A 21,542-nucleotide genomic window follows, 5' to 3' on the forward strand; every position below is an offset into this window, starting at 1 on the left:
CTGGGCATCTAATTCTTTTGGTTCTGAAACTTTTTGTGCAAACTACAGCACTCATAACACTGTTCCTCTATTTTATCATAACTTGTTCGATTTGCAATCTACAATAATTGGTTCTGAGAGCACTCCACATTTGCAGCAGGCTGTGCCACTCCCTCACAGCAGCAGGTTCAATCCTGACCTGTTGCCGACTCTGTGGAGTTTGCACGTTCTTCCTGTTACTGTGTGGGTTTTCTCTGGGTGCTCTGGTTTCCTCCCATATTTTAAAGGTGCGCTGATATGTTAATAGGTGACTGTAAATTGTCCCTGTAGGTAAATGGCAAAAGAAAATCAAAGGGGAGTTGTTGGGTAGGTGAGAGAGAATGTCACTAAGAACAAAAAAAGGGTAATTCTGTGCTGAAAACAAGGAGGGAACCTGTGGACTAAATGGACTCTACCTGCATTACATTAAGTAAATCATTCTACTTTTTCATTGCTGGTGATGGCTTGTATTTGGGCATTCCTGAAGTTTCCCAGTGGCAAAAGAAAGCAATAGAATCTTACAGCAGCACCACATTTCATTAGGAGTTAAGCTTCAGATGCTGATCTATGTTGACCTTAATTATTCTTTCTTGCCAGTTCTCAGTACCTCAATCTTTCAAATACTCATCTATCTGCACCATAAAGGCTCTAATAATTTGGCCTCCACTACTCTTGGAGATTCACTACTTTCCAAGAGAAGAAATGTCTACTCCTCAGTTTTAAATGACTAGTTGTTTGTTTTACAGCAATGTCCCCTTGTTTAAGATTCTCTCACTAGGGAAAAGTTCCCTTTGGGCAGGGATTCCCAAACTGGGGTCAACAGACCTTTGCTCAATGGTATTGGTCCATGGCATAAAAAAGATTGCGAACCCAGGTCTTATATGTTTGAAAAAGATCACCCCTCATTCTTTGAAACTGCATGGAATACAAATGTAAACTGTCTACTCCCTTCTTATAGGCCAACCCTTGTCCCAGGAAATTAACTGATGAATCTCCTTTGTACCGCCTGCAATGCTGCTATATTCATTTTGAGATAACATAGAACAGGTTTTTCAGTTCACAGTATCTGCAACCAATACAATGCCGAATTAAACTAATTTGTTTCTGCCTGTACCTGATCCATATCCCTCCATTCTCTGCACATTCAGGCATCTGATAGACCCTTAACACTACTATCATATCTTTTTCCACCACTCTTCCCTGCAGCCTGTTCTAGTCACCCATCATTTTAAACTTGTTTCTTCTTGCCTTAAATGCACACCCTCAAGTTACGTACTTGACATTTCTACCCTGGGAGAAAAATTATTCTGCCTACCCTGTCTATGTCTCTTAAGATCTTATCAGGCCTTCACTCAGCCTTCCCTCAACACTCCACAGTAAAAACCCAAGTTTGTTCAACTTCTCTTTATAGCTCATAATCAGGTAGCATCCTGGATGTCTTCTGCATCCATTCCAAAGCCTTCACATCTTTCCTGTAATAGGGCAACCAGAATTGCACACAATACTCCAAGTGCAGCCTAACCAAAGTTTTATACAGCTGCAACATAACTTTCTTATTCTTGTACTCAATAACCCAACCAATGAAGACAACCATGGCTATTTTCAGTGAGCTACGGATTTAAACCCCGAGTCCTTCTGTATATCAATCCTGTTAAGGGTCCTGCCAGTAAGTGCATATTTCACCCTTACATTGGATGTGCCAAAATGCAACATCTCACATTGCAGAGATTAAAACCGATGTGCCATTTCTCTACCCATATCTGTAACTGATCTATATTCTGCTGTATCCTTTGACAACCCTCTACCGCAGCCTTTCTCAAATGTTACGTCCTGGGCTAACCCTTGAAATAATTTTCAGGTCTCAAGGAATTCCTGCCTAAAAAATATTATATATACAGCTCACGGTACATTAGTGTGATCAGTATGTTGTAGATATAATAATCCAAAAATAGTTGTCAATGCTCTGTTGAGTAGAGAATTATTTTTAGCTTATCTTTCTTGAAATTAATCTCTTTCATTCCCTTTCGTAAATTTTAAAAGTCCATAAGACAAACATAATACATTATTTCTCAATTCTGGGTTGAACTTGAGAGAAGCACCCACAGATTTCACTTCCAACTGAAATGAGAAGATTTTTATCCTTGTTCCTGATGCTTGTTAAACAAGAAAAAGCTTATTCACACATGTAAGAAGTTGAAAGCTGGCAGCAAAATGTTCATTGCTTCCTTATGAATGGCAGATTTCCACAGAAATCCAGAACTTGTCCAAGGAGAGATCAGTAAATCTTGAGTACATGATCAGAGTGCAGCTCACAAGGCTCTTCCACTTCTCTCAAAGTCAAGTTGTCAGGCTGAGCAGAAGATGAAGAGAAACAGTCCCTCACCCAATCATACACATGTTGAAAAGAAGGAAAAATACTGTTCAATTTTGTTCTGCAGTTCTTCAAGGTGGTTTGCAATAAGACTCAAGACTTTCTGATATCCTTCCTCATTCTCAAGCCCATTAGCAGTCAAAAAAATTCAAGATTTCCTTTTGCAACATGATTTTCTCAAAGATTCTGTTTCCTTTTAAATCCAAGAATCTTGTCACTTGAAACTGAAACATTTTCTCCAGGACCTTGCAGAGACTTGTTCAACCAGTTCATATGATGAAAAATGTCTGTTAAGTAGGCTAGTTTCTGCAGCCATTCTTCATCTTTAAAGTACTCAGCAAAATCTGGCTTACTATTTCCTTGAAAGTACTTCCTGCAATTCACCTTTTAGCTCAAACACACTGTTGACAATACTTCCTCTGCTAAGCCACCAGATTTCTGTATGGTGTGTTTTTTGTCCAGGTTTTCACACAGTTTTTTTAAAACATTCTCTAGTGACTGGGCTTAAGGCTATTAAATAATTTGCTTCCTGAATCCTTCTACTAACTGTGACTTCATTTTCAAATGCTTTAATCTGTTGATTTTGAGATTCCAATAGTAGTTTTAAAATAATCAACACCTTACATGTCATATGGCTGTGACCTGTAGTTAAGTGTCTTTTTAGTTTTGCTGGAGCCATTGTTACATTTGTTTGCCACAGACCAGGCACAATGGAATAGGACAACTTGAATCACCAGTCCATGTAAAACCCACTGATAGGTAGCTTTCATTGTAAAGATGGATGTTTTTGTGAGTCTGTTGTTGCACTAGAGCAGTGAAATGACTCAGAAGATTGTAATTCTTCATCACTAACCTTATCAGAATTGTCTGTATACCTAGGCCTAGAATCCTCCTCTTCCATCTCACAACTCCTCTTCAAAAATCACCACACTGGACCTTCTTTAGAATGAAAATTTCCCTCCAATTTTCTACTACATTGGTAGCTTGCTCGCTCTCATAAGTCAGTCGAAGGTGTGTAAAGGGAAGTTGGGTGAGGTAATTTGGGAGGGAGAGGCTGATGTTACAGCCCAAGTTGGGCAAGTCCATTTAATGCATGGAAAGCACATTTCATGCTCATCAGCCTACTGTCCTCCCCTCTGTGCAACACAGTCCTCACCAATTATCAAAGGCCTGCCCATGTTGTGTTAAAAACTGAGAATGGACTCAACCAAATAAACACAGTCCAACTGTGCACTGCCATACAGGGCTGAGAGACCTCTTAACAAGATTGCTAATGGGACTACTCAGTCACTGAGAGCGCTAGCATCATGCATGCATTGTGCAAGTTCAAAAAATGATGGGAGTCTCCCATTGGCAGTCAATGGAGTAGGATGCTTGTGCGCTGCTCCTAACTTTGATAACCTACTTCACACTGCCAGTTCCGTTTAAAATTTGAAGATTTATTACTTTTACTGAAGGTTTTACAATTTAATTACCATGGCAGGGATTTTTAAAAAAGCTGGAAAAACCGTTGCAGAAACCAATCCAACAGAGCAATCAGCGATAGTCCTTACTTCAGAAAGAATGCTCTCTTTAATGCAAGATATGAATACTATGATCGATAGCCTGGTGAAGGCTAATGAAAAGTTTGAAAAAATTATTTCCATCGTCCAGGAATCTTGTGGCAATCTGGAAATCCAATTCTAGCCACTCAAGAAGACTACCAACAGAATTAAAAGAGAACAGGAAGCAATGAATCAAGTTATTAAAGAACAAGAATTAAAGATATCGGCTATGGAAAAGAAAATTAATGAGGCTACTTCGGAAATATCAAGAATTAAGAAGAAAACAGTTGATCTGGAAAGTAGAAGTCGCAGGATGAATTTACGCATACTGGGTTTGCCCGAAAATATGGAATCCGGTGAGCCATCAAAATATTTTACAGATATGTTACACTCACTTTTTAGTGAGATACTTGAAGCCCCTCCGATGATAGAGCCCATCGTTCTCTCCGTCCAAAGCCTTCACCTGAGTTGAATCCTCGCCATGTGATACTATGCCTGCACTATTTTACAACTAAAGAAGAGATTCTCCGAGATGCAAGGAAGCGAGGGAAGCTAATCTTTAATGGGGCAGCCATTTGTATAATTGAAGATTTTGCTCCAGAGGTTTGGGGGGAGGGATGGGGTTATTAGATTAGGTGTTCTCTGACTGGGCAATCCTGAGAGGTTTTTCTGTCAATCATGTTGCTTTTTTTAAAAGGTCTTTGATCGAGTTCATGCTATATTTTTCCTGGTAGATTTGATTTGTGCTTATGCAATAACTTACTTTACAAAATCTTATATTAAAGTTTAAATATGGATATTAATTAAATTAATATCATATCTTGGAATTTGAATGGTATGAACCAACCTATTAAGCGGAAAAAGACCTTTAAGAACTTAAAAACACTTCAGGCTGGTGTTATTTTTGCCCATATTCGTAGGGCAGATGAAAATCATTTTAAAATTTTTAGTGAGGTTATCAATTTCATTCTTTATCAGTAACTAAAATTAGAGGGGTATCTATTTTTATTAAATCTTAAATCCCTTCCATACATTTTAATACTGTTACTGATTCAATGGGAAGATATTTAATCATTACTGGTCTGTTATGCGGTCAAAAGGTGGCTTTAGTGTGTGTTTATGCACCTAATATAGATAATCCCAAAATTTTTAAGAAACTGTTTTCTGCATTGCCAAATTTAAATAAATACAAGTTGATTATGGGCGGTGACTTCAATTGTTGTTTAAATCCTTTGATTGATAGGTCAGCAACCAATTTATTGCTTCCTAATAAGGCTGTGACTTGTATGAACTCTTTTTTATTGGAATACAGTTTGGTTGATATCTGGAGATTTATACATCCTAAAGATAGGGATTTTTCTTTCTTTTCGCATGTATATCATAAATACTCAAGAACTGATTATTTTTTGCTGGACACATAATTGGTGCCTTTTGTTGTCGATTGCATGTATGATGTCATCACTTTGTCAGACCACGCATCCTTGAAATTAACATTTAGATTTCCTGATAACATTTTAAATTCTTCTCAGTGGAGATTTAATACTACATCATTACAGGACTTAGTTTTTGTAAGTTTTATTAAAGAACAAATTTCTTTATTTTTTGAATTAAATACAACTGGGGGAATGTCAAATTTGGTTATTTGGGATACAATGAAATCTTTTCTCAGGGGACAGATAATTTCATATTCAGTAGGTTTAAGAAGGAAAGCCAAAGCAGAACGTTTAGTGATTACTAACAGGATTAAAGAAATAGATAAAGTTTATTCAGTAACACCTAATGAAGATCTTTATAAGGAAAGGGTGGAACTTCAAACACAGCATGATTTGCTTTTGACCTATCCCATTGAGCAGCAACTTCTCAAATCTAAAAGTCAATTTTACATACATGGGGGTAAGTCAGGCAAATTGTTAGCTGTCAATTAAAAGCAGATATGGCTAGAAGACAGATTTTAAAAATACGAACAGCTGATAGAATTGAAACGTCAGATGGTCAGGAAATTAATAAGGTATTTCTGGATTTCTACTCTAACCTTTATAAATCTGACTACTCAGACAATACTACTTCTATGAATAGATTTTTGCAAAAGCTGAATACACTTAACATTTCTACTCAAGAGATGAATACATTAGATGCACCTATTAAACAAGAGGAAATAACAATGGCTATTTCCTCTTTTCAATCAGGTAAGGCTCTGGGACCAGATGGATATACAGTGGAATTTTTTATGACTTTTACTGAGATACTTACACCTCAATTATGTCAAGTTTTCACTGATTCTATATCCTCTGGGACTCCCCCGAAAACTTTTTATGAGGCATTAATTTCACTAATTCCTAAAAAAAGGAAAAGATTTATCTGAACATGCCTCTTATAGACCAATTTCTTTACTAAATGTGGATTCTAAAATTCTTTCTAAAATTTTGGCTAATAGGATCGAGAATATTTCACCTAAAGTTATCCCTAACCATCAAACTGGATTCATTAAGAATAGATATTCATACTTTAATATTTGGAGACAATTGAACATTATTTTAATTTGGAAAACCAAAGGTATAACAACCTTTTCGGATTTGTTTATAGGGGATTGTTTAATGTCTTTCACTCAGCTAGCGGATAAATTTGATTTATCCAATGTACACTTTTTTAGATATTTACAAATTATGATTTTGGGTTTTTTTTTTTACATACTTTGCTTCCAAATTATCCCTCCGCTTATCCATCTAATGTGATAGATATCCTCTTCCAGGTTAAACCACTCCAAAAAAGATCAATAGCTACAATTTATAAATGGTTATTGAATTTACTAATGATATCTAATGATAAAATTAAAGCTGCCTGGGAATTGGAATTTCAAGAGTTACTTTCAGATAATCAATGGAGTAAAATTTTTCATCTGGTAAATACTTCATCTATTTGTGCCCGTCATTCCTTGATACAGTTCAGGGTATTGCATCGGGCACATATGTCAAAGGATAAATTAGCCAGTATTTTTCCCCAATATTAATCCTATTTGTGATAGATGTAATACTCAGGTGGCCACTTTAACTCATGTTTTGGTCTTGCATAAAGTTGGAGAATTTTTGGAAAAATGTTTTTAAAACCTTATCAAAAGTGCTGGATCTGGATTTACAATCAAACTTATTTATAGCTATTTTGGGGATTATTCCATCAGAAGCAGGATATATTCCTGCTTCCGCTCAGCGGATGATAGCCTTTTCAGCCTTATTGTCTACGAAAGCCATTTTACTTAAATGGAAGGACCCTAACCCTCCTACCGCCTTTTATTGACTTTCCTCTATTGTGTCCTGTTTCAGTCTAGAGAAAATAAGTCAGACATTGGATACATCCTTTAAACTTGAAGAAATCTGGCGACCTTTTATTCAATATTTTCATATGATCTGATTTTTGTACTGATTCTCTTCCAGTTATTTTTTCAGAACCTTGGATTTGATCAGAGTCTCTCTTCTCTTGGTTTTTCTCTCAGGATGGACTGCCCAGTCCTTTTTTTCCCTCTGTTTAGAATAGTGGTGGATTTTTCCTCTTTTATATAAAAATTTCTAATAGTCCTTCCTTTCTTCATAAATTGGTAAGAGAATTATATATTCTATATCAAATTTATATGTTGTAGATCAACACTATGTGTGGTTCTGATAGTTTATTTTACCTTCTGTATGTACTGCTATTGACATATATACCAGAGATATCCCCCTCCTGTTTGTATACTTCTTTTTTAAAATCAATAAAAAGATTGAAAAAATAAAGAAAGAAAAAAATGGTTTTTTTTAAATCACTATCTCCCGCGTTAGCCCTAGCAACCTCACAGAACCTTCGGGTTCTGCTGAACCCCAGTTGAGAACCCTGCTCTACACTATCCAGAAGTATACCAAATTTTGGCCTCACCTGTCCAAAATCCTGTACTGTAACAAAACCTTCCCATTCATAAACTGCAATCCTTTTGTAATAAAGGCTAATGTACCATTTACCTTCAGTACGAACTGACTGCTAACATTTAATTATTCATGCTCAATACTTCTAAATATCACTGAACATCACTTATTTACAATTTTGATCCACTTATAGCAGGGATTCCCAACCTGGTACCCACGGACCCCTTGCTTAATGGTATTGGTCCATGTCATTAAAAAATGCTGGGAAGCTCTGAAGTAGATAATAATCTGCCTTCTGATTCCTCTCAATGAAGTGCATGACTTCATGCTACATAATCCTAACCCCCTTATCAATCAAAACTATCAATTGCTGCCTTAAATAAACCCAATGAACTTTGCCTCCACAGTCTTCTGTGGCAACAAATTCAGCAAACTCACCGTCTGGCTGAAGAAGTTGCTCTGCATCTCGATTTTAAAGAGACATCCCTTTATTTTGAGTCTGTACTCTCAGACCCTAGACTCTCCTGCTAATGGAAATACCCTCTCCATGTCCATTCTATTCAGCCTTTCAGTACTCGATAGGCTTCAATGAGATCTCCCCCTCATCCTTGTGAAGTCTGACTAACACCAGCTCAGAGAAATTAAATAGGTTAAGTCTTTCATTCCTGGGATCATTTTTGTGAGGCTCCTCTCAACTCTCTCCAGGGCCGCACATCTTTTCTTTGATACAAAGCCCAAAATTGTTCCCAGTATTCCAAATTCTCAGCAGTATTTGACATGCTCAAAACAGAACATCTTCTTCAGTTATGACAAGTATTAGAAGGTTCAGAGTCTCTTTTTCATTTACAAGGTTAATTCCCAAGAATTAGAAACAGCTTGGAAAACCACCTGCAAAAACTCTGCCCAACAGTTTCACTTGCTGCTGGTCACTTGGACAGTTTATCCTGCTCAGCTTGTATCACAACAGCAGACATATCTAATGTTTTTGTCAAATATTTATTTTATATAAAAAATTCAACAAAAGCACAATGCTTTCACAGAACATCATGGAACCACTATATGTGGGTCCTGACTGTGGAATCTCAGTCCCATGCATTCACAAGATCTTATTCAATCCACAGAATTATCCCAAGGAGCCTAATACAACCAATAAGACCAGTAAGCTCTGATGGCTTTCACTGAATTATTTTCAAATTTTAAGACAGCACTACTGAGTCCTGGTTACAATAGTAACAGGTTCAGTGACTAAATGTCTGGCTATGCAGTTGCATCTGTAAGCCTCATCTTCAAGTATGATGGGAGGTTGGAATTCAGCTTTGTGCTGTGTTTCTTGTCAGACTAGTTTCTTGGCTGCTCAGAATTGTACACAATGGCTTCTATTTCTCCTGACACTTACTTGGAGCATTTCAACTGATGTTTGACAAATTGTGCATGAGTGAGAGTAAATTGGAATTGAGAAACTGAAAGATTTGTTGTATCATCACAAAGGTCTTCAAATGATGAACTGAAGTGCAGTGACTATTGTTATGCAAGAAAATCAATGTTCAAATCGTCTAATTCTCAGCAGTTTACGTTCTTGGGAAATAATCCTGTGCCGCCTCATCCTGAAGTTTGACTTCTTCACGTGAAAAATATTAGAAGTTCAACACATTGTGTGAAAAGTATGTCCAACATCAAGTCTTCTATCAATACTTTTTGCTGTATCAATAAGTCATCACTTTAACAATGCTCGGTCCTTAAGTTGTGGCTTCCATGTGTAGAACTTTCATGGCTTCTGCAATCTGTGGACTTGTGTCAAGTTGGCTATACATTCCAACCAAGAAAGCCTTGTGCAAGAGAACACCCGCATGCTCTAGAAACAAAGCAAAGGACAAGAATGAGTTAATGTCAAAAGTAAAAGAACTGCGGCACTACCATCCAGGTAAAGGCAAATAAACTCCTCAAACACTGCATCATAATCAAACATAATTAAGTCATTATGATAATCTGACAAATTATACTGGTCAATTCAGACCTGGAAGATCGTCGGTCTGCAAAATTACTCAATCTCTGTACTGTATTAGAGTGGCACATTACAAGTCTTGCAATAAAAAAAATCCCAAGAGCTAAGGAGGGTTATTAAGAAACCAAGAGATCCCCAAACCTCTTTTATCACCTACAGTATAGTGTGTGTGTGTTGTTTGTGTGTATTGTGATGCTCTCTGTGGGTTACAATGACCATTTGAACAGGCATTAGACTAGTTGAATATAGTCACAAAAGGCGGCAAATTTCAGTTACAGGGATTTATAGAGAGAAGCGGATCAAGTTTTAAGACTTACCAGATAATAAACCAATCTCAAGGTTTATACAAGACAAATCATATTTACCTTGGCAGAGTAGTGTGTAATCAGGAAGATTCTTCAGAGCTGTCTGCACCACATCATAATTTCCACAGCCAAGGCAGTACAAGAACGTTGGGAGAAAGTCAGCAGCAACGCTGGAAAAGGAAACCAAAGTTAATCGTCACCAAGAGAAAATCTGCAGATGCTGGAAATCTGAGCAACACACACAAAATGCTGGAGGAACTCAGCAGGCCAGGCAACACCTAGGAAAACAGTACTTGTAGAAGAGCAACATCTTGCAGTTGAGAGAGGGAGAGGAGAAATGGTATGGTGATTGCCCTAATAAAGAATTATATTGACCCAGATGAGTATTAGGTAGAATCATTCTGGGTAAAGAGAAGACATTATAGGGATAAAAAAAAAACATCGATTAGATTGATTTAGAGTTCCACTAATAGCAGCAACACAAATGGAGAAAGAACTATCCATGACATCCACATTGTTATACAATAAGAAAGGACCAGGACAATCACATTGGGAAAAATATTGGAAGTCAACAGAATCCATTTGGGGTTGTTCTTCAAAACAATTAATGATATGGATTTGACAGATATAGAAAGTAAACATTAGAACTTGAGCAAAACATAAAGATAAATTGTCTTTCATTGCCAGAGTTGGAGAACAAAAGAAAGAAATGCTTTCTGGTATGGTCCAAGGAATATGGATGCGCAGCTTAGATCTCTTTATTTACAAGACCCAGAATCAGAGATGCATAGATTCACTATTTTCATTCTGCGGATGAGTGGGTTACAAGAATCAGATGTACAGGACAGACAGAGAGAAAGACAATGTACTGTGCTAGCCAAAAATGCAGCAGCATAGGTATTGTATTTAAGTCCAGCTGCTCTAGTGCACAGCCTTATAGGTTGTGGATTTTCAATTATTTTAATGATTTGGACTTAAATACAGATGTACCAAAAGTGACAGTGCTGTTGACATTTGGCAAGACTGTTCTAAGCTGTAGGAAGTTATCAATACACTGAGCATTGCAATATAAAATGCCACAATTATGGACCAAAGTAACACTTAAGTTCCTCCCTAATTTCTGAATCCCTCTATTGCCCTTTCTATGGTACTCTACAGTTAAATCACTCACTGTGCTTGGACTTTGCTCAGATTCAGAAGCAGGTTTAATATCATTGGTATATGTGGTGAAGTTCGTCGTTTTGCGGCAGCAGTACATTGCAATACATAATAATAATAAAAAAAACTATAAATAAGTATGGTGAATTCCAGTTAAATGGGACACACTGGGACTGGTACATTTTAGCCAAATTAAGTGGTTGTCCCAATTAGCCACAGTTTCATGGCAATAGTTAAAAAGACATAAAAATGCCAAATTAACATTTAACTGAGTAATAAATTATGTAATTAAATGAAATACAAAACAAATTAGAACACTATCAATAATACTACATTACTGTAAAGCTGTGTATTAGTTCCTAATAGCTATTGACAGAGGAATTCATTCAATGTACGCTGTTGTGTTCTTTTGACTGACTGTAAATGAACAAAACCAGTGCAGATACAGAGTGCAGGTAGTGGACTGCTGTCAAACAGTTTTTCATTTTCATTTTCATTTTCACTCTGGCTGTATCTGGCATCTCCAGACCTGAATGTTTGAAACCGTAGTGAGCAAAACAGTTCTGAATAGTTTTACTGTTTATTACTTACCAACTATCAGTGATAAAAATCACTGCTTTTTGAACACAAATACATGCAAGTGACACTATTTAAAAACCATTACCTCTATGCACAGTGTCTAACTGCCACATAATGTACACTCGACTCATGTTAATTAGAAAATGTTCAGCAATGGTCCCTTGCTCAAATAAATGGCATAGTGTCCCAAATAGATGAAGGGAATCAGAGCTAATTTCTTGCTTTGTTCTTGTTCTGTAAGAGTTGTCCTAAATAAGCTGCTACCCTGATTAATTGATAGCCCAATTAACCAAAATCGACTGATATATTAAAAATATATTAAATTAAATAAGTAGAGCAAAAAAAGAGCAAACAAAAGTGAGTTAGTGTTCATGGGTTTATTACCCGTTCTGAAATCTGATGGCAGAGGGAAGAAGTTGTTCCTTCAGGCTCCTGTACTTCCTCCCTGATGGTAGCAATGAGAAGAGGGCATCTCCTGGGTGCTGGGAGGGTCCTTAATAATGGATGCCACCTTTTGAGACATCACCTTTTGAAGATGTCCTCGATACTGGGGAGGCTGGTGCATGTGATGGTGCTGGCTGAATTTAAAACTTCCAGCAACTTTTTTAATCCTGTGCAGTGGCCCTTACATACCAGATGATGCTGCAATAGTTACAATGCTCTCCAGGACACATCTGCAGAAATTTGTGAGAGTCTTTGGTGACATACTGTCTCCTCAAACTCCCAACATCATGCTTCCTTTGTATCAATATGTTGGACACAGGATAGATCTTCTAAGAGGCTGACACCTAGGAGCTTGAAACTGCTCACCCTTTCCATTATTGATCCTTCAACTTCCCCTTCCTGAAGCCCACAATCAATTACTTGGCCTTACAGACATTGAGTTCAAGGTAGTAGTTGTGACATCACTCCAGCTGTGTCTGGACACCCCATCACTTGCTCTATTATTCAGAGGTGAATACATTCAGCGCACTATTGCATTATCTCTCTGGGCTTCCAGCCATTCCCTCTCTTCGTGCAGTGGGGTGACTAAACCCAAAGCAGACAATTCAAAAAGAATGTAGCTTCAAAGGTACATCAGAGCAACACCAACTGCTTTTCAAATTCCAGAATCTGCATCATGAGTTTTAACATTGATGACGTTTCCTGAATGTTTCTTTCTAGGTATGCACACATTCAGGAAACACGATTCCACATCCACAGAGTAGAGAGCTGCAGAGTATCCCTCTCTTAGTGTCAAAATGTCTAATCCTGGTATGCATTTAAGAGGAGAGGGGTAAGTTGAATGGAGATGTATGGGTCAGGTTGTACTTTATTTTTTAACACTGAGATTAGTGGGTGCCTGGAATGCACTGTCATGGTTGGCCATGAGACAAATACAACACAGGCATTTAGATAGGCACACGAATTCACAGAGAATGGACCATTATAGCTATTGTGTAGGCAGAAGGGATTAGTTTAGTCAGGCATTTAATTACTAGTTTCATTAGTTTGGCACAACATTGTGATTTGAAGGGCCTTTCCTGTAACATACTGTACGAACTGTTTTATATATAAGATTGTGCATTCAGTGGAACTGGGAGATTTTTCCTGACTCTGTCTACTATAATATTAATGAACTTCCAACAGCACTTGGATCCAGATGCTTTACTGCTTGCTTAACTTGGTTTTACAACTCTCCACTCTGTCTTTTCTGAGCTCCCATGCTTAGTCTGTGCCTCCTCTTCATACCTGCCAAAGCCCTGCTCCGCACGATCCCCAAGAGACCTTGTTAGATTGGTCCATACAGTTTAGAGAAATGAGGAGAAATTGCATCACGAAAAAGATGATTTAGAGAGGGCTTCACCACATAAAAGCCTCCAAATCATCTTTTTCTTGATGCGATTGCTCTTCTTTTCCTGTCTTTGATTTTAAATTGAGGAAGAGTCACAGGACAGGAAATAGTAACTGGGACAGAAGTGAAGAAAATTTTTGTTACCCTACAGTTTGGAATTTTCTATCTTACTGAGTAGTAGATGCTCAGTTATTAATGGCTGAGATCCACATATTTTTGAAAATCACAGGAGTCAGGTGATATGGGGACTAAGCAGAAAAGTGTTCTTGAGGTAGAAGATTAACCGATGGAGAGCACTCAGTAAACACACTCCTTACACACACACACAAACACTACCTTGTCATTCTGCTGAGTGTGCACACTTCAATGTCTACCCCAGTATATTCTCATAATGGGCCCTAAACTGAGCTAATGTGCTTGGGTTGGCCTTCTGGTGCCTTACCCGTCATACAAGGCGGAACATTCCATTTCTTCAGTAATGGGGGTATGCAAATGTGCATAAGTTGTATACAGTTGGCCCTCCTTATCCGCAGATTCTGCATGCGCGGATTCAACCAACCGCGGATTGGGAAAACCCGGAAGTTCTCTCTCCAGCACTCGCTGTTTGAGCATGTACAGACTATTTTTTCTTGGCATTATTCCCTAAGCAGTACAGTATAACAACTATTTACATAGCATTTACATTGTATTAGGTATTATAAATAATCTAGAGATGATTTTAAAGTACAAGCAGTCCCCGGGTTATGAACAAGTACCGTTCCTGTGTCCGTCTTTAAGTCAGATTTGAAGTCGGAACAGGTGCATCTGGTATTATTTAGCGTAAGTTAGTCAAACATTTGTCTTAGTATATAGTATATATTTTACCTTTCTGTGCATATAAAACACTTAAGAAACATACGTAATTCAATAATTAAACCACTGCATTGCTTAGTAATAATTGTAGCTTTCATCGGGCCAGGACCTTTCACATGCTCCATTAAAATTTTTCTGATCGCTGACCGGCTGTTGCCTAATGCTTTTCCAATGACCGATGGTGTTTCACCTCTTTCCAATCGCTTTATTACTTCCACTTTATTTTCAATCATGATCGTCATTATTTTCATGATTATAAACACTGCAGATTCAGAGCTGTGACGTCGGGTCCTAAAGTCCACTGCACTGAGCTAGGTTAAATAAGGCCTGGGGTTCCGCTGGGTCCTAAAGACCACTGTACTGAGACAGGTTAAATAAGGGATTTGAGCATCCGCGTTTTTTGGTATCCGCAGGGGGTTCCGGAACCAATCCCCCACGGATAAGGAGGGCTGACTGTATTTTATTTAAGGTGTACAATGTGACTAGGCCCCGCCCCCCAGGTAGGGTGGAAGCCTCGGAGCTGGCAGCCGCACTTAACTCCCTGGTGGGGGTGGCCGAGAGGCCACGGCTGAAGCTGGGGGTGTTCTCCGGAGCCAAGCTTACTCCGGATGGGAAGGTGGACTATGAGACCTGGATCGAGCATACGTCTTTGATGTTAGGGGAGTGGCCAGGCTCAGAGGAGGAGAAGAGGCAGCGATTGGTGGGAAGTTTGAGGGGTTCGGCAGCCAAAACAGTCCAGGAGTTGAAAGCTGAGAAGCCTGGGGCCTCAGTGGAGGAATGCATAGGAGTTCTGGAGGGAGCGTTTGGGTTGTCAGGGGAACCCTGGCTGCTTTTAGCAGAGTTCCAACGCCTGGAACAATGGAGAGGGGAAAAGCTCTCCGAGTACATATTTCGGATGGAGGGGATGCTTACGGGGTTGCGGCGCCAGGGGGTAGTGAAGGTGCCTGACGTGGCTAGTGTGAAGATGAGTCAGATATTCAGTGGCTCTCTGGAGGAGGACAAGGTGGCGTGGACTATCCGGCAGGCTTATAGGAAAGGCCCCCCTCCATCGTTCGGGCAACTGATTAGAGAGGTGCGGGAGGAAGAGAGAGCGTTGGGGCGGAAAAGGGGCGCAGGCCTACGGGAGCGATCCTCAGCGATACAGGAAGTGGTGGCTGGGTGGAGGACTGACAGCCCCCAGGGGAGTAGGGACCCCCCTCTGGAGGGGAAGGACAGGGGAGGTACCCACTCCCGGGGGCGACCAGTGCAGTGGGTTGGGAGTGGGAGCCGTCCTGGGAGGGGAGGGGCGGCAGGCGCCCCTGTGGGAAAGAGGGGCATTTCAGGCGGGACTGTGGGCGGCTGAGGGTGTGCTGTAGCTGTGGAGAGGAGGGACACTTTAGGTGGGATTGTGAGAGACAAGGAGTACTGCGGAGGGCAAGCCCCCCTGCGACTAAGAAGGGAGAGGTGTCGGGAAACTTAGGTGAGGCTCAGTGAAGGAACAGACTGGAGCCTCTGGAGGAACACGTTCCCAGAGAGCAGCCAGGGGACCACCGGGTGCCCACGCCTCTATTCCAGATGGGCTGGTAGGACCCCGTGCCAGTGTGTGTCTACGGTAGAGGGAGTTTACGCAAAAGCCATTCTTGATACGGGATCGCAGGTGACCTTACTGTACCGGTCTTTCTACAACCAATATCTAAAGCATATGCCTGTAACCCCATTTGACGCCCTGCAGATTTGGGATGTGAGCGAGGGTGACTACCCGTATGATGGGTACCTATCGGTGAGATTGGAGTTCTCGGAGGGCGATGTGGGAGTGTCTGAAGCTATTGAGACGTTGGTGTTGGTGTGTCCTGACCCGGTGGAAACCGGTGGTGCTGCCCTCCTGGTGGGGACTAACTCCCCCGTTGCGCGACGGCTCCTGGGAGCTTGTAAGGAGAAAGGGGGGGAACACTTTCTGGAGACCCTCTCGGTGCATCCAGTGTTTCGAATGGTGTTCGAAGAAGGGGTTGCCTCCCAAGGGCTGGACCCGGAGTGTAAACGAGGGACGGTGTGGTGTACGCAGGCGAGGCCCAAGGTGATCCGACCAGGGGAGGTAGCACTCATGATGGGGACCCCCAGATTCCCAAGAGTGCCGACGGGCGAAGCCCTGTTAGTAGACGCCCCAGACGATCTTGAAGGGGAGACATGATTTTGGGCGGGAGCGCTGGTGAGGCCCGAAGTGCAGAGACCAGGGGTGGTACATGCGAGGCGTATAGCTATAAGTGTCAGGAACACTACGGCAAGAGAAATCACCTTTAAGAGGGGAATGCCGCTGGCACATCTGTTCCCAGTGACGGTAATGTCTAGTGCACCAGTGAGGACCTCTAACGGGAAGGGATTGGAGCATTGAAGGGAGCTGACCGCTGAAGTCTTTAACTTCGGGGATTCCCCTGTGTCGCCGGAGTGGAAACACAGGCTAGTGGAGAAGATGCTGAAGATGGAAGCTGTTTTTTCTCGGGGCGAGTTTGATGTTGGCTGCTCCAAAAGCACTCGCCACACCATCCGGGTGATGGAAGACACCCCGTTCCGAGAGAGATCCCGGCGGCTGGCTCTGGCAGATGTTGAGGACGTGCGGCAGCACTTGTGCAAGTTGAAGGAGGCCGGAATCATAGCTGAGTCTCGAAGTCCTTATGCGTCCCCAATAGTGGTGGCACGGAAGAAGAATGGGAGGGTGCGCGTGTGTGTTGACTACAGGACTTTGAATCGGCGAACTGTCCCTGATCAATATACTGTCCCGAGGGTCGAGGATGCGTTGGCCTGCCTGAGTGGAGTGAAGTGGTTCAGTGTGCTGGACTTAAGAAGTGGGTATTACCAGATCCCGATGAGTGCGGGCGATAAAGCCCTTTCAGTTCGAGCGAATGCCCCAAGGCATATCGGGATCCCCAGCCACCTTCCAGAGGCTCATGGAGAGAACTGTGGGGGATATGAATCTGTTGGAGGTGCTGGTGTACCTGGACGATTTGATAGCGTTTGGATCAACTTTGGAGGAACATGAGGAGAGGCTGTTGAAGGTGTTGGGCCGGCTTAATGAAGAAGGGTTGAAGCTTTCCCTGGACAAATGCCAGTTCTGCAAGTCGTCGGTTAGCTACGTTGACCATATCATTTCGCAACAGGGAGTGGTTACTGATCCAACCAAGATTGAGGCCGTGACCACCTGGCCGAGACCCCAGAAAGTGGGCGCTCTGCGCTCATTTTTGGGGTTCTGTGGGTATTACCGCCGATTCGTGAAAGGATACGCCAAAGTGTGTCACCCGTTGACTCAGCTGTTGTGTGGCTATCCCCCGGTGGGAAAGAAAAGGAAGGGGGACCGGAGGCAAGACACTGGAGGATACTGGAACCCGGCGGAACCTTTTGGCTTGAGATGGGATGATCAATGTGAAGAGGCGTTCCAATCTTTGAAAAGGGCACTGACCCAGGCCCCGGTGTTGGCTTTTGCCGATCCCCAGAAGCCATATGTGCTGCACACGGATGCCAGTCGAGAGGGTCTCGGGGCTGTTCTGTACCAGGAGCATGGCAAAGCATTGAGGCCGGTAGCCTTTGTCAGCCGAAGCTTGTCGCCATCGGAGAGAAACTATCCCACTCACAAGTTGGAGTTCCTGGCGCTGAAGTGGGTGGTGGTGGACAAGCTGGGCGATTACCTGTACGGAGCCAAGTTTGAGGTGAGAACGGATAACAATCCTCTCACTTATATTTTGACTTCGGCAAAGCTGGATGCCACAGGACATTGGTGGCTGGCGGCCTTGTCGGCATATAATTTCAGCCTGAGGTACCGGCCCGGAAGCAAGAATGTCGATGCGGATGCTTTGTCTCGTCGGGAGCCGGGGGAACAGGAGAGGGATGAGGAGTGGGAGAGTGTCCCTGCCCCTGGAATGAAGGCTATGTGTCAGTTTGCTATCACCGTGAAGGCCAAGGGAAGAGGGAGGCTGGAACGAGCCGTGGACCATTTGGGGGTTTTTGACGACGCCATACCCCTAGCTTACTGTGACCTGACCGCACTGCGGACTAAACAGTTGCCGGAACTGAGTCCGGGGGAAGTGGCAGCTGCTCAGCAAAATGACCCGGGCATTGGCACTGTGTGGAGAGCGGTCGAGAAGGGGGATGTGGCGTTGGCTGAGAAGGCGAAACACCCATTCGTGCCTCTGTTATTGAAGGAGTGGTCTCGGTTAAAGAACCAAATCTTGTACCGGGTAACGGCGCCTCCGGACCAACCCCGCCGTTGGCAACTGGTCCTGCCGGAGGAGTATCGGCAGACTGTACTCCAGGCCTTACATGATGATTCTGGACTCTTGGGGGTGGAAAAGACCTATGGATTACTCAAAGACCGGTTCTACTGGCCCTGGATGAGGGGGGAAGTCGAAGAATACTGTAGGGGATGCAGTCATTGCATCCGGAGGAAGACCCTGCCAGCGTTGGCGGCTCCACTGTTGCACTTGCAGAGTGCGGGATCTCTGGACTTGGTATGTATGGATTTCCTGTCGATTGAGCCTAACACCAGCAACACCACGAATGTCTTAGTCATCACCAATCATTACACTCGCTATGCTCAGGCATTTCCCACTAAGGATCAGAAGGCGACGACAGTGGCGAAGGTGTTATGGGAGAAGTATTTTGTTCATTACGGCCTTCCCAGGCGAATCCATAGTGATCAGGGGTGGGACTTTGAGAGCCGCCTTATCCATGAATTACTGACTATGCTTGGGGTTGAGAAATCCAGGACTACCCCGTATCACCCACAGGGAGATCCTCAGCCAGAGAGGTTCAACAGGACCCTGTTGGATATGCTTGGGACGCTGGAGATTGGGCAGAAAAGTAAGTGGAGTCATCATATTGGACAATTGGTTCACTGTTACAATTGTACTCGCAATGATGCTACAGGGTACTCGCCCTATTATCTGATGTTCGGGCGGGAAGCGAGGTTGCCCATTGACTTGTGTTTTGGGGTTGAAGTGGGTGAATTACCCGGGAAGTCCCATCTAAAGTATGTGTCCGACACGAAGAGGGAGTTACAGCGGGCGTACGAGTTGGCCGAGGCGGCGGCTACCAAACAAAATCAGAGGAATAAGATGCGGTATGACCGAAAGGTGAAGTTTGTCCAATTATTGCCGGGCGACCGGGTCCTTTTACGGAATTTGGGACTCCCTGGTAAGCACAAGTTGGCAGACCGATGGGCGGCCAGCCCCTATGTAATAGAGAGCCAGATGCCGAACCTGCCAGTTTACCGGGTGAAACCTGAGGATGGGAAAGGGCCTATCAAGGTACTCCATCGGAATCACCTGCTGCCGCTGGGTCAAGCGGTGCAGGTGGATACGGAGCCAGAGTGGGAGGTTACGCCCAGTACAAGGACTCTGCGAGGGCGCAGAGCAAGGGAAGAGCCCGCTGCTGAAGAGCGGGGACGGGTTCCTAACCTGGGGATGGATACCGATTCGGAAGATGACGACTCAGATGAGTGGCCCCTGTTCCCATTCGCTGGCGCTCCAGTACCAGAAGAGGAGGCTCCTGGCCCTTCCCATACTGAATTGGGTGAGAGGAGGGAAGGACTTGAGGGTCAGATGGAGAGGCAGCCAACGTTGGGGGGAGAGAGGGTGGGACCCGAGCGTGAGCCGGAGGGATCTCAGGTGAGGGAGGACCCCCGTGAGGAAGGGGGTGACGGTCTGTCAGGTAGACCTGGGGTGTCCGAGACAGTGGGTTCGCAGGTGAAGAGGGAGCCCAGTGGGGCAGAAGGGGTACGGAAATCTCGGAGAAGTAGGCGTCCCCCGGAGCGGTTGACATATGTGGTACCAGGAGAACCGAGTGTGATTTCTACTGCTCTGGGTAGTTATGTCACTGCTTTCTGCACCTGGGTTGGGTTTTGTGTGTTGCAAGAAGCTTTGGGGAACTCTAGTAATGCCATGAGGGCATGACATTTGCTGGTGGGGGGAGAATGTACAATGTCCTGTGTTTGTTACTCAAAATGGCTTCTTTGGTTTGTTAAGAGTAGGAATGCTTCTTTGTCTGATAAGTGTTTCCCTCGCAATTGTTTAGCTTTAGACTTGCTGATATGGGGATTGTATTCATTTGTTAACCAATGGGGAATGTTATTTTGTCTTGTGAGGCTGGGAACTTGGGGGGGTTTTCGCGGTCTTTTGAGGAGAGTTGAGAGGAAGACGCCGAGGAAGGTGGATGTGCGCTGCACTGCTTGATTGACCACCGGGGGTGGTCCCAGGTGCGAAGACGTGGAGGTCGAAGGCAAGCGACGAGGGGTCGAATGGTTCGATGGTTGAGCTCCAACGATGTGCACTAAATTGACTGAACTTTGATAAGTTGGCGCCTTTTGTTTTTTTTCTTTCCTTTCATATATATTGTATTGCCTAGTACTCTTAGTTTTAGTAAACTCTTTAAAGTGTATTTCATAACGGTATCTGGTGTGAATTTGATACTGTGTGCGGGCGCGAGGCATAAACTTGATTCTCACAGCACCTGTGTGTACGGGAGGTGGGGTTGGTGTGTGGCTGGATCTCCTTTTCCCCTAGACATATACCAGCCTGTTGGTTAAGTGTTACAAAGGTAAATTGGTTTATTTCATAATCTGATTGTTACTAAATTGTGGGTGCATCATAATTAACACTGTCATGTCCTAATGCTGAATAAAAAGGAGCTCAGTGAGGGAGCGACAGGGGCTGTCAGAAGTTCACACTGTACACAGTGAGCTACTATTGCTTTCTGGTAGATACCTTTTTGTAACTAATGGAAGTTCTCTTTTCACTAATTTTTGTAAATTCGATTTTTGACACACCTAAGATACACCCTTGCACTAAAGTGCTAAGTGACTGCAGCCATTTTTGCTTTGGTCATAACCCACATATCTAACAATAACCTAATAAATGGTAGGTCAGAGCCAAGACACAGATCTGTGTCCTACTGATGCTCACCAGGCACCTACAACTTGAGCTGAGATACAAGAAGCCTCTGGTAATAATGGAGCTAATAGTGTC

General features: G+C 42.7%; 1 protein-coding gene across 3 annotated transcripts in view; it reads right to left on the reverse strand.

Moving 5' to 3' along the window:
• Window positions 1-8,800: 8,800 nt before the first annotated feature.
• Window positions 8,801-21,542, reverse strand: part of ints1 (integrator complex subunit 1) — a 180,311-nt gene continuing 167,569 nt past the window's right edge. For all 3 annotated transcript variants that reach the window (XM_073060973.1, XM_073060972.1, XM_073060971.1), the window contains exons 47-48: window positions 10,191-10,300; window positions 8,801-9,675 (exon numbers count right to left, since the gene is read on the reverse strand). In XM_073060973.1, the coding sequence (XP_072917074.1) occupies window positions 9,560-9,675; window positions 10,191-10,300 (226 nt within the window). In that variant the 3' untranslated portion in view covers window positions 8,801-9,559. The remainder of the gene's footprint in view (window positions 9,676-10,190; window positions 10,301-21,542) is intronic.

This window comes from Hemitrygon akajei, chromosome 11 (genome assembly GCF_048418815.1).
Source record: "Hemitrygon akajei chromosome 11, sHemAka1.3, whole genome shotgun sequence".
In the NCBI taxonomy this organism is placed as follows: Eukaryota; Metazoa; Chordata; class Chondrichthyes; order Myliobatiformes; family Dasyatidae; genus Hemitrygon; species Hemitrygon akajei.